Source organism: Stomoxys calcitrans, chromosome 2 (genome assembly GCF_963082655.1).
Source record: "Stomoxys calcitrans chromosome 2, idStoCalc2.1, whole genome shotgun sequence".
Classification (NCBI taxonomy): Eukaryota; Metazoa; Arthropoda; class Insecta; order Diptera; family Muscidae; genus Stomoxys; species Stomoxys calcitrans.
In genome coordinates, this window is record NC_081553.1 from 167856377 (window position 1) to 167866778 (window position 10402).

At 36.6% G+C, this 10402-nt stretch overlaps 1 protein-coding gene across 1 annotated transcript in view; it reads left to right on the top strand.

Annotated features, from left to right (window-relative positions):
- The window catches only part of LOC106081399 (putative uncharacterized protein DDB_G0286901), a 317325-nt gene extending 310125 nt beyond the window's left edge, over positions 1-7200 (top strand). Inside the window, exon 5 of the mRNA XM_013243316.2 lies at positions 6995-7200. Within this exon, the coding sequence (XP_013098770.2) occupies positions 6995-7067 (73 nt within the window). The 3' untranslated portion in view covers positions 7068-7200. The remainder of the gene's footprint in view (positions 1-6994) is intronic.
- Positions 7201-10402: the final 3202 nt, after the last annotated feature.

Sequence of the window (10402 nt, forward strand, 5' to 3'; positions counted from 1 at the left end):
TTTATCGGGCGAGCATGACAATATAGGACTCAAATGATAGTTATTCGGGAGTAGATTACGAATATTGTCAGGAAAAAGGAATAGGCTTTATAAATAGGTGATATCGGAAGGGGGCGGACCCTTCACCGTTACCCCATAAACACCACCCAGACTTAAAGTTGGACCGATAAGGACAATATGGATCTCAAATGAAAGGTATTGAAGAGTAGAATAGGAATATGGTATTAAAATATGGTATTGGCATACAAAATCAGATCGAAGTATAGGGGGATAACCGACCCCCCAAAAACGCCCTAAATGGGCATATGTCCTATTATGAATATATGAGACTCGGTTTGTTTGTTCCGTTGAATCAAAAGCGGCTGAACCGATTTTCTTAAAAATTTCACAGATTGGGTAGGGCCTTACCCCAAAAAAACGCGATCCAAAACCAAAAGTGGACGTATATCGTATACAATATTGGGTCCAAGTATTCAGCGGGCCGCCCAAACCCAAAACTCCTCAAAACAGATATATTCGACGTTCCTATCAATATGGGACTCAAATGAAAAGTATTCGGCAGTAGATTACAAATATGGTATGCAAAATTAGAACCAAGTTATTATGGTAATATAGGACTCAAATGAAAGGTATTTGAGAGTAGAAAACGAATTTGATATCCAATTTTGGAGCCAAGTGTTTGGGGGTACGCCATATTTGATATTTAAATTCGTTATTCGTTCGAAATTTGTTTGCACTCTCACAGCCACTAAAAACACAACATGGTTTTCATTTTTGGGGTCGTGTGCAGCGGGGGCCGCCCAAAACCCGCCAAATGGATTCATAGGCCAATCACGACAATTTAGAGCCATATGTTTAGTGAGCTGCCCCACCCCAAAATACCTCCCTGTTATATAAAAGCTATTTGGGGTGGAAATTGATTGATTTTCGGGAAATTGATATTAATTTTCGGGACAAAGACCCTGGAGTCCACCCCATCCACAAACACAACTTATTTACCGATCATGCCATTATGGAACTCATATGAAATGTTTTTGAAAGTGCAGCACGAATCTTATATTTATTTTTTAATGGCCAAATGACCACCCTTGAAATACCCGATACGATAATGTAGGACTCAATACGGTTATATAGGACTCAAATGAAAGATATTTGGGAGTAGAGTACAAATTTGCCCAGGAACCGTGCTTTCCGATTCAAGTTTAAACTCAATGATAAGGGACCTTTTATTTTATAGCCGAGTCCGAACGGCGTGCCGCAGTGCGTCACCTCGCAAATGACGTGAGCATTAAGAGGGGATAACCACCATTTTAAATTTTGTCCGATGTTCTCGCAAGTGTCGCCAGCATTAAGATGGGATAACCACCGCTTTAAATGTTGTCCGATGTTCTCGCCAGGACTTAGGCTACAGTGGCACGATTTCGATATCCACATTAGGACGAAGTGTCTTCACCCTATAATGATGTTAGAGAGTTAAAGAAGGCGCCGCGGATCGGGCCCGGTTCGGCTAGTACGATATAAATACTAAATACTAATACAATATAAATAATAAATTACTGAAAAAATCGGCGAAAATAATTAAAAAATTTTTATTTCTGTGTATTCGTTAAGTGTCTCGAGTAAAACCATGTATGTCAAAGGATCTCACTGCTTAAAATTTCAGGAAAATAACTCTGTTATTGACGGTTACTGATACGAGTGTTAAGTGATCTCTTCCAAATTTCGTAAATTCTGGGTAAGATATGCGGCTTTTGTACGTTTAATGCCTTCAATGAGAATACAAGGTTATATGGCAGCTGCATGCAAATATGGTCAGATCTGGTGCATACTCCAATATTGAGGGGTCCATGCAACTCACTGTAACGGATGGATAGTAAAAGTGAATTTCTGGACTCAAACCCTTAAATCGGAAGATCGCTTTATCCCAATTCAGCACTGTTGTTTTTTGAAATCGGGGTAAAAATAAGACTTTTTTATTAAGGATGCTATATCAAGATATTTTTAAACTTTAGTCTGTAGAATGATTTTAACAAACAGACCGACAGACATGTCTAGATGGTCTATGATTGTAACGACAAAATGTACGAGGCTTGCCTTTTATATTTCGTGGTTAGAGAATACAAAAACAAATACTTATCATCGAAAATCGTTGTATTGCTTTTCAAAATATTCCCCATTGAGATCTATACACTTTTGCATGCGTTTGAACACACTTTCGAAGCAATTTTGCTACTCTGATTTAGGTATATCCAAAACATTCATTCTGAACTCATCAATCGCTTCTTCAGCGTTGACTGAATTTTTTACGTACGGGTATAAGAAGAGTCATTCGGTGCCAAGTTAGAACTATACGTCGGATGACTCATCAAATCGATAATTTGAGTGCTCGAAAATGCAGTTGTTTCGTATTTTTTGAAGCATTACTTTCGACCAATCGACAAGAGCATTTTTTTGAGTGATTGATAAATTGTGTGGGATCCAACGTGAATAAATTTTTTGACGGTTAAATGTTCATGCAATATTGAATGTATGCCGATCCAACTAATGCTTGAGGTTGTCTCAATCTCACGATAGGTCACATGACGATCTTGCAATATCAGTTGGTGCACAGCATCAATGGTGTTTGGAAGAACAACTGATTTTGGACGACCTTCACGAAATTCGTCTTGGAGGAAACTACGACCTCGGTTGAATTCACCATACCATCGATAAACACTGGTCCTTAATGAAGCTTTATCGCCAAAGATTGAATTAAGTTCATCGATACACTGTTGTTGAGTTAGTCCATGTCGAAAGTTGTAAAAAAATTAATCGCACGAAACTGTTCACGATTTAATTACATTTTTTTAACGAGATGACATGGTAGGAAAATTTAATATAAAGATCAATATTGAAATAAATGAATTGATTTGGTCTAATAAAGTAAAACGATCATTAAAAACATATAATAAAAAAAAACCAAGAGCAAATAGTGAATAGAATTTCAAACCTTTATGTTGTAAAATCAATCAATTTTTCCTTTATATTGATTTTAGAACAAAATGATTATCTCGCGCCTTATCTTTTGGTTCTAAAATCACTAAAAAAAGAAGAAAAAACCTACTTATGTAATACAAAACAAAGAAGGAGGTATTTTTGGTTAACATCTCTTTTAAGTAAATATGTAATTTTGGAAATAAATTATCCTCATTTCTTGGCTAGCTTCCAGGTAGCTTAAATACTTTACTTTTTCTCTTCTAAAATCAACAAACAAGCGTTCCAGATTACATGTAAGTTTTATTTTATATGCATATCACATCGATGTTGTACTGTCAATTTGATATTTTAAAGTTTAGTGTGGCATTGTTTCAAACATCCTTCCGCTTATTTATATGCCTCAACTACATATCTAAATATAATTTCTTAGGTTGTATATATAATAAGTAAAGCGTGCTAAGTTCGGCCGTGCCGCATCTTGGGAGCCCACCACCATGGATTCTGCTTAAATATGGGAGCTATATCTAGTTATAGACCGGATTGGACCGTACTTGGCGCAGTTATTGAGAGTCATAACAGAACCCTATATACAAAATTTCAGTCAAATAGGATAAAAATCGTGGCTTGTAATGGCTCAACAAGTCAAATCGGGAGATCGGTTTATATGGGAGGTATATCATGTTCTTGACCGATTTGAACCGTACTTGGCACATATGTTAGGAGTCATAACAAAACATCATTTACAATTTCAGCCAAATCGGATGAAAATTGCGGCTTCCAGGGGATCAAGAAGTCAAATAGGGAGATCGGTTTATATGGGATCTATATCAGGTTATACGCAGATTTAGACCATACTTTCCACAGATGTTGGATGTCAAATTAGAACACTATGTGCAAAATTTCAGCCACATCGGATGAAAATTGTGGCTTTAGGAGGCTCAAGAAGTCAATTTGGGAGATCGGTTTATATGGGAGCTATATCAGGTTCTTGACTGATTTGGACTGTACTTGGCTCCGATGTTGGGAGTCATAACAGAACACCATGTGCAATATTTTAGCCAAATCGGACAACAATTTTGGCTTTCATGGTTTATATGGAAGCTATATCAGGTTATAGACCGATTTGGACCGTACTTGGCTCCTTTGTTCGGAGTCATAACAGAACACCATTCACAAAATTTCAGCAAATTTGGAAAAAAATTGCCACTTCCAGAGGCTCAATAAATCATATCGGGTGATCGGTTTATATGGAATCTATATCAGGCTATACACAAACTTAGACCGTAATTGCCACATTTGTTGGAAGTCATAACAAAACACTATATGGAAAATTTGAGCCAAATCGGATAAAATTCGCGGCTTGTAATGACTGCAGAGGTCAAATCGGCAGATCGGTTTATATGGGAGCTATATCATGTTATAGACCGATTTGAACTGTACTAGGCTCCTTTATTGGGAGTCATAAAAGAATACCATGCGCAAAATTTCAGCCAAATCGGATGAAAATTAAGGCTTCCGGAGGCTCAAGAAGTCAAATCGGGAGATCGGTTTATATTGGAGCTATGTCAGGTTATAGGCCGATTTGGACCGTACTAGCCACAGTTGTTGAAAGTCATAACAAAACACTACATGATCAATTTCAGCCAAATCGGACAAAAATTGCGGCTTGTAGGAGCTCAAGAAGTCAAATCGGGAGATCGGTTTAAATGGGTTCTATATCCCAATCTAAACCGGTATGACACATTTGCAATCCCCAATGATCTACATCAATATAAAGTATCTTTGCATAATTTCAAGCAGCTAGCTTTACGCGTTCGACCACTATCGTGATTTCTACAGACGGACGGACTATGCTATTCTGAATATCTTAATATTTTAGAACAATGTTCCTGCTTTTAGTGTTATATCCTTATTAATACATGCGCAAGTACACATACCATCACATAATGTATGTATGCCTGCCATCATGATATATCGTAATTTGACTAAAGCTTAATGAAAATGTACATATACACAAACGATTGCAATCCCCAATGATCTACATCAATATAAAGTATCTTTGCATAATTTCAAGCAGCTAGCTTTACGCGTTCGACCACTATCGTGGTTTCTACAGACGGACGGACGGACATGGCTAGTTGGAATCAGAATTTCGAGACGATCAAGAATATATATATATACTTTATAGGGTCCTAGATCAGTATTTCGAGGTGTTACAAACGGAATGACTTGATTAATATGCCCCCATCCTATGGTGTTGGGTATAAAAAATTATCTGCCTTTTTTATACCCTCCACCATAGGATGGGGGAATACTAATTTCGTCATTCTGTTTGGTACTACTCGAAATATTCGTCTGAGACCCCATAAAGTATATATATTCTAGATCGTAGTGACATTTTATGTCGATCTAGCCATGTCCGTCCGTCTGTATGTCGAAAGCACGCTAACTTTCGAAGGAATAAAGCTAGCCGCTTGAAATTTTGCACAAATACTTTTTATTAGTGTAGGTCGGTTGGGATTGTAAATGGACCATATCGGTCCATGTTTTTATAAAGCTGCCATATAAAGCGATCTTGGGTCTTGACTTTTTGAGCCTCTAGAGTCCCCAATTCTTATCCGATTGGAATGAAATTTTGCACGACTTATTTTGTTATAATATCCAACAACTGCGCCAAGTATAGTTCAAATCGGTCTATAACCTAATATAGCTGCCATATAAAGCGATCTTGGGTCTTGACTTTTTGAGCCTCTAGAGTCCCCAATTCTTATCCGATTGGAATGAAATTTTGCACGACTTATTTTGTTATAATATCCAACAACTGCGCCAAGTATAGTTCAAATCGGTCTATAACCTAATATAGCTGCCATATAAACCGATCTTGGGTCTTGACTTCTTGAGCTTCTAGAGTGTGTAATTCTTATCCGATTGGAATCAAATTTTGCACAACGTATTTTGTTATAATATCCAACAACGGTGCCAAGTATGGTTCAAATCGGTTCATAATCTGATATAGCTGTCATAAAAACCGATCTTGGATCTTGACTTCTTGAGCCTTTAGAGTGCGCAATTCCTATCCGATTGGAATGTAATTTTGCACGACGTGTTTTGTTATAAAATCCAACAACTGTGTCAAGTATGGCGCAAATCAGTACATAACCTGATATAGCTGCCATGTAAGCCGATCTGGGATCTTGACTTCTTGAACCTCTAGAGGGCGCAATTCTCATCCGATTGGGTAGAAATTTTGTATAACAGCTTCTCTCATGACCTTCAACATACGTGTCTAATATGGTCTGAATCGATCGATAGCTTAATACAGCTCCCATATAAACCTATCTCCCGAGTTTGCTTCTTGAGCCCCTACACGGCGCATTTCTTATCCGAATAAACTGAAATATTTCACAATGACTTCAACAATGTTCAGCATTCATTTATGGGCCGAATCGGACTATAACTTGATATGGCTCCAATAGCATAACAGTTCTTATTCAATATTCGCTGTTCGCCTATGCACTTATTGCCACCTGGTGTTATTGAAACAATACAAGCAACATTGCTGGCAGTAAAACAAGTTGTTTATGATCTGCAAATTGATTTAAATATGGAAAATTTGCAGTGTTTTTTTTTAGTTTCTATAATTTACTTTGCTTTGGTTTTTGTTTATCTTTGTTTAATTAGATTAAACTTCTTATATAGCTGAAGCATGTTTTGTCCTTGATGTTTTTTTTTTACTTTTCCTATTACTGTAGTGTATATTTTTTTGAGCTTGTTTAATATTTTATCTCATTTTAATAATTTTTAATATTTATGTTTCTAGTTTCATTACAAAAGCATGATAGCTAAACAATGGGTTTTGGTCGTTTGTCCAAGAACTAAGTACGTACAAATGTAAAGCACAAAATGGTTATGGGGTTTTAAATATAACGGTTATTTAAGAATTAAAAAAAACTTCAAATTTTTCAAACATACTATTTTTTTCTTTCAAACTTACATGTATATATCCTATGTATTTTAGTTTATCCATGGGTCTGTGGGAACTCACAGCTGTCATATGGACAATCGGTTGGACTGTGCAAGCCATCAGCTGATAACGAAAGAGAACTAAAACTTGATGAGCCAAATGTTTTTCCACCTTCCGCCAGCATTGGGTAATTGTTGTAAATTGAGCTACGGGTACCTACCTCCTGATCTTGTGTATATGAGAAATCATCTGTCTTTGTAAATCTGTCGTCCTGTTTGTATTATAACTTTCCATAAGATTTTATGTATATTAATTTTTTTTATGCCATATTATTCTTAATACCTTAATATTTTAGAACAATGTTCCTGCTTTTAGTGTTATATCCTCATTAATACATGCGCAAGTACACATACCACCACATAATGTATGTATGTCTGCCATCATGATATATCGTAATTTGACTAAAGCTTATTAAAAATGTACATATACACAAACGATTTCCACTTTTCTTTGCATATAGCTTTATACATTTGTCCCTATAAACTAGAATTGCAACGAGAAAAGTAACGAATTACTAATTTATTTAATTGTAACAATTTTATTCTTAGTTTTTATATATTTAAAGACTGAACTTAAAAATAAATAAGATAAAAAAATAATACACGCTTTCAATTATATGAATGGATGATGACAGGATTTTGTCACATTGGTAAGTATATATTGGGTTGCCCAAAAAGTAATTGCGGATTTTTCATATAGTCGGCGTTGAAAAATTTTTTCACAGCTTGTGACTCTGTAATTGCATTCTCAGTTATCAGCTGTTACTTTTAGCTTGCTTTAGAAAAAAAGTGTAAAAAAAGTATATTTGATTAAAGTTCATTCTAAGTTTTATTAAAAATGCATTTACTTTCTTTTAAAAAATCCGCAATTGCTTTTTGGGCAAACCAATATATAGGAATTATTCTTGAATAAATAAAAACAAGTAAACACGTGCTAAGTTCGGCCGGGCCGAATCTTATATAGCCTCCACCATTGATCGCATTTGTCGAGTTCTATGAGCGGTATCTCTTTTTAGACAAACATAGAATATTGAATAATAACTGTTATGCTATTGGAGTAATATAAAGTTATAGTCCTATTCGGACCATAAATTGTAGGAGTCATTGTGTAATATTTCAGTTCATTCGGATAAGAATTGCGCCATGTAGGGGCTCAAGAAACAAAATCGGGAAATAGGTTTATAAGGGAGCTGTATCAAGCTATTGATCGATTCAGACCACATTAGACACGTATGTTGAAAGTCATGAGAGAAGCCGCTGTACAAAATTTCAGCCAAATCGAAGGAGAATTGCGCCCTCTAGAGGCTCAAGAAGTCAAGATCCTAGATCGGTTTATATGGCAGCTATATCAGGTTCTATACCGATTTACGCCATACTAAGCACAGTTATTGGAAGTCATAACAAAACACCTCATGCAAAATTTCAGTCAAATTATATGAGAATTGCGGGCTCTATTGGCTCAAGAAGTCAAGATCCAAGATAGGTTTATATGACAGCTTGACCAGATTATGAACCGATTTGCATCATACTTAGCACAATTGTTAAAGGGATAACAAAACTCTACGTGCAAAATTTCAGTTAAATCGGTTGAGAATTGCGCCCTCTAGAGGCTCAAGAAGTCAAGACCCAAGATCGGTTTATATGGCAGCTATATCAAAACATGGACCTACTTAAACCATACTTAGCGTAGTTGTTGGAAATGCTACCAAAACACTACATGCAAAATTTAAATAAAATCGGACAAGAATTGCGATCTCTAGAGGCTCACGAAGTCAAGACCCAAGATCGGTTTATATGGTAGCTAAATCAAAACATAGCCCGATATAAACCATTCTCTGCGTAGTTGTTGGAAGTGATACCAAAACATTACGTGCAAAATTTCAATAAAATCGGTTAAGAATTGCGCGATCTATTGGCTCAAGAAGTCAAGACCCAAGATCGGTTTATATGGCAGCTATATCAAAACATGAACCGATTTGGCTCATTTACAATTCCAACGACCGACCGACTTACACTAATAAAAAGTATTTGTGCAAATATTTCAAGCGGCTAGCTTTACTCCTTCAAAAGTTAGCGTGCTTTCGACAGACGGACGGACTGACGCACAGACGGACGGACGGACGGACAGACGGACGGACATAGCTAGATCAACTTGAAATGACATGACGATCAAGAATATATATACTTTATGAGGTCTTAGACGCAAATTTCGAGGTGTTACAAACAGAATAACAAAATTAGTATACCCCCATCCTATGGTGGAGGGAATAATAATATATTCAAGAAGTAATAGCCATAGTCATCACTATAGAACGCATGTGTCAAGTTGATTGGAAGATCTTTTTATACCCTCCACCATAGGATGGGGGGTATACTAATTTCGTCATTCTGTTTGTAACACCTCGAAATTTGCGTCTAAGACCTCATAAATTTAAGTCGATCTAGCCATGTCCGTCCGTCTGTCGAAAGCACGCTAACTTCCGAAGGAGTAAAGCTAGCTGCTTGAAATTTTGCACAAGTACTTCTTATTAGTGTAGGTCGGTTGGTATTGTAAATGGGCCAAATCGATAGATATTTTGATATAGCTGCCATATAAACCGATCTTAGGTCTTGATTTCTTAAGCCTCTAGAGTGCGCAATTCTTGTCCGATTGGAATGAAATTTTTCACGACGTGTCCAACAACTGTGCCAAGTATGGTTAAAATCGGTCCACAATCTGATATAGCTGCCATATAAACTCATTTTGGGTATTGACTTCTTGAGCCTAGAGTGCGCAATTCTTATCCGATTGGAATGAAATTTTGTACGACGTGTTTTGTTATGATATCCAACAACTATGCCATGTATGGTTCAAATCGGTCCATAACCTGATATAGCTGTCATATTAAAGGATCTTGGGTCTTGACTACTTGAGTCTCTAGAGGGCGCAATTCTTATCCGATTTGAATGAATTTTTGCACGAAGTATTTTGTTATGATATCCAACAACTGTGCCAAGTATGGTTCAAATCGGTCCATAACCTGATATAGCTGTCATATAAAGAGATCTGGGGCTTGACTTCTTGAGCTTCTAGAGGGCGCAATTCCTAACCGATTTGGCGAAATTTAACATGACGTATTTTATTCTTTTTTTCAACAACTGTGTCAAATAAGATTCATAACGGTTCATAACCTGATAAAGCTGCCATATAATCCGATCTGGGATCTTGACTTCTTGAGCCTCTAGAGGTCGCAATTGTTATCCGATTTGCCTAAAATTTTGTACGACGTATCCTCTCATAACCATCAACATACGGTCTGAATTGGTCTATAGCCCGATACAGCTGCCATATAAATCGATCTCTCTATTTTACTTCTTGAGCCCCCAAAGGGCGCAGTTCTTACTCGAATTGGCTGACATTTTA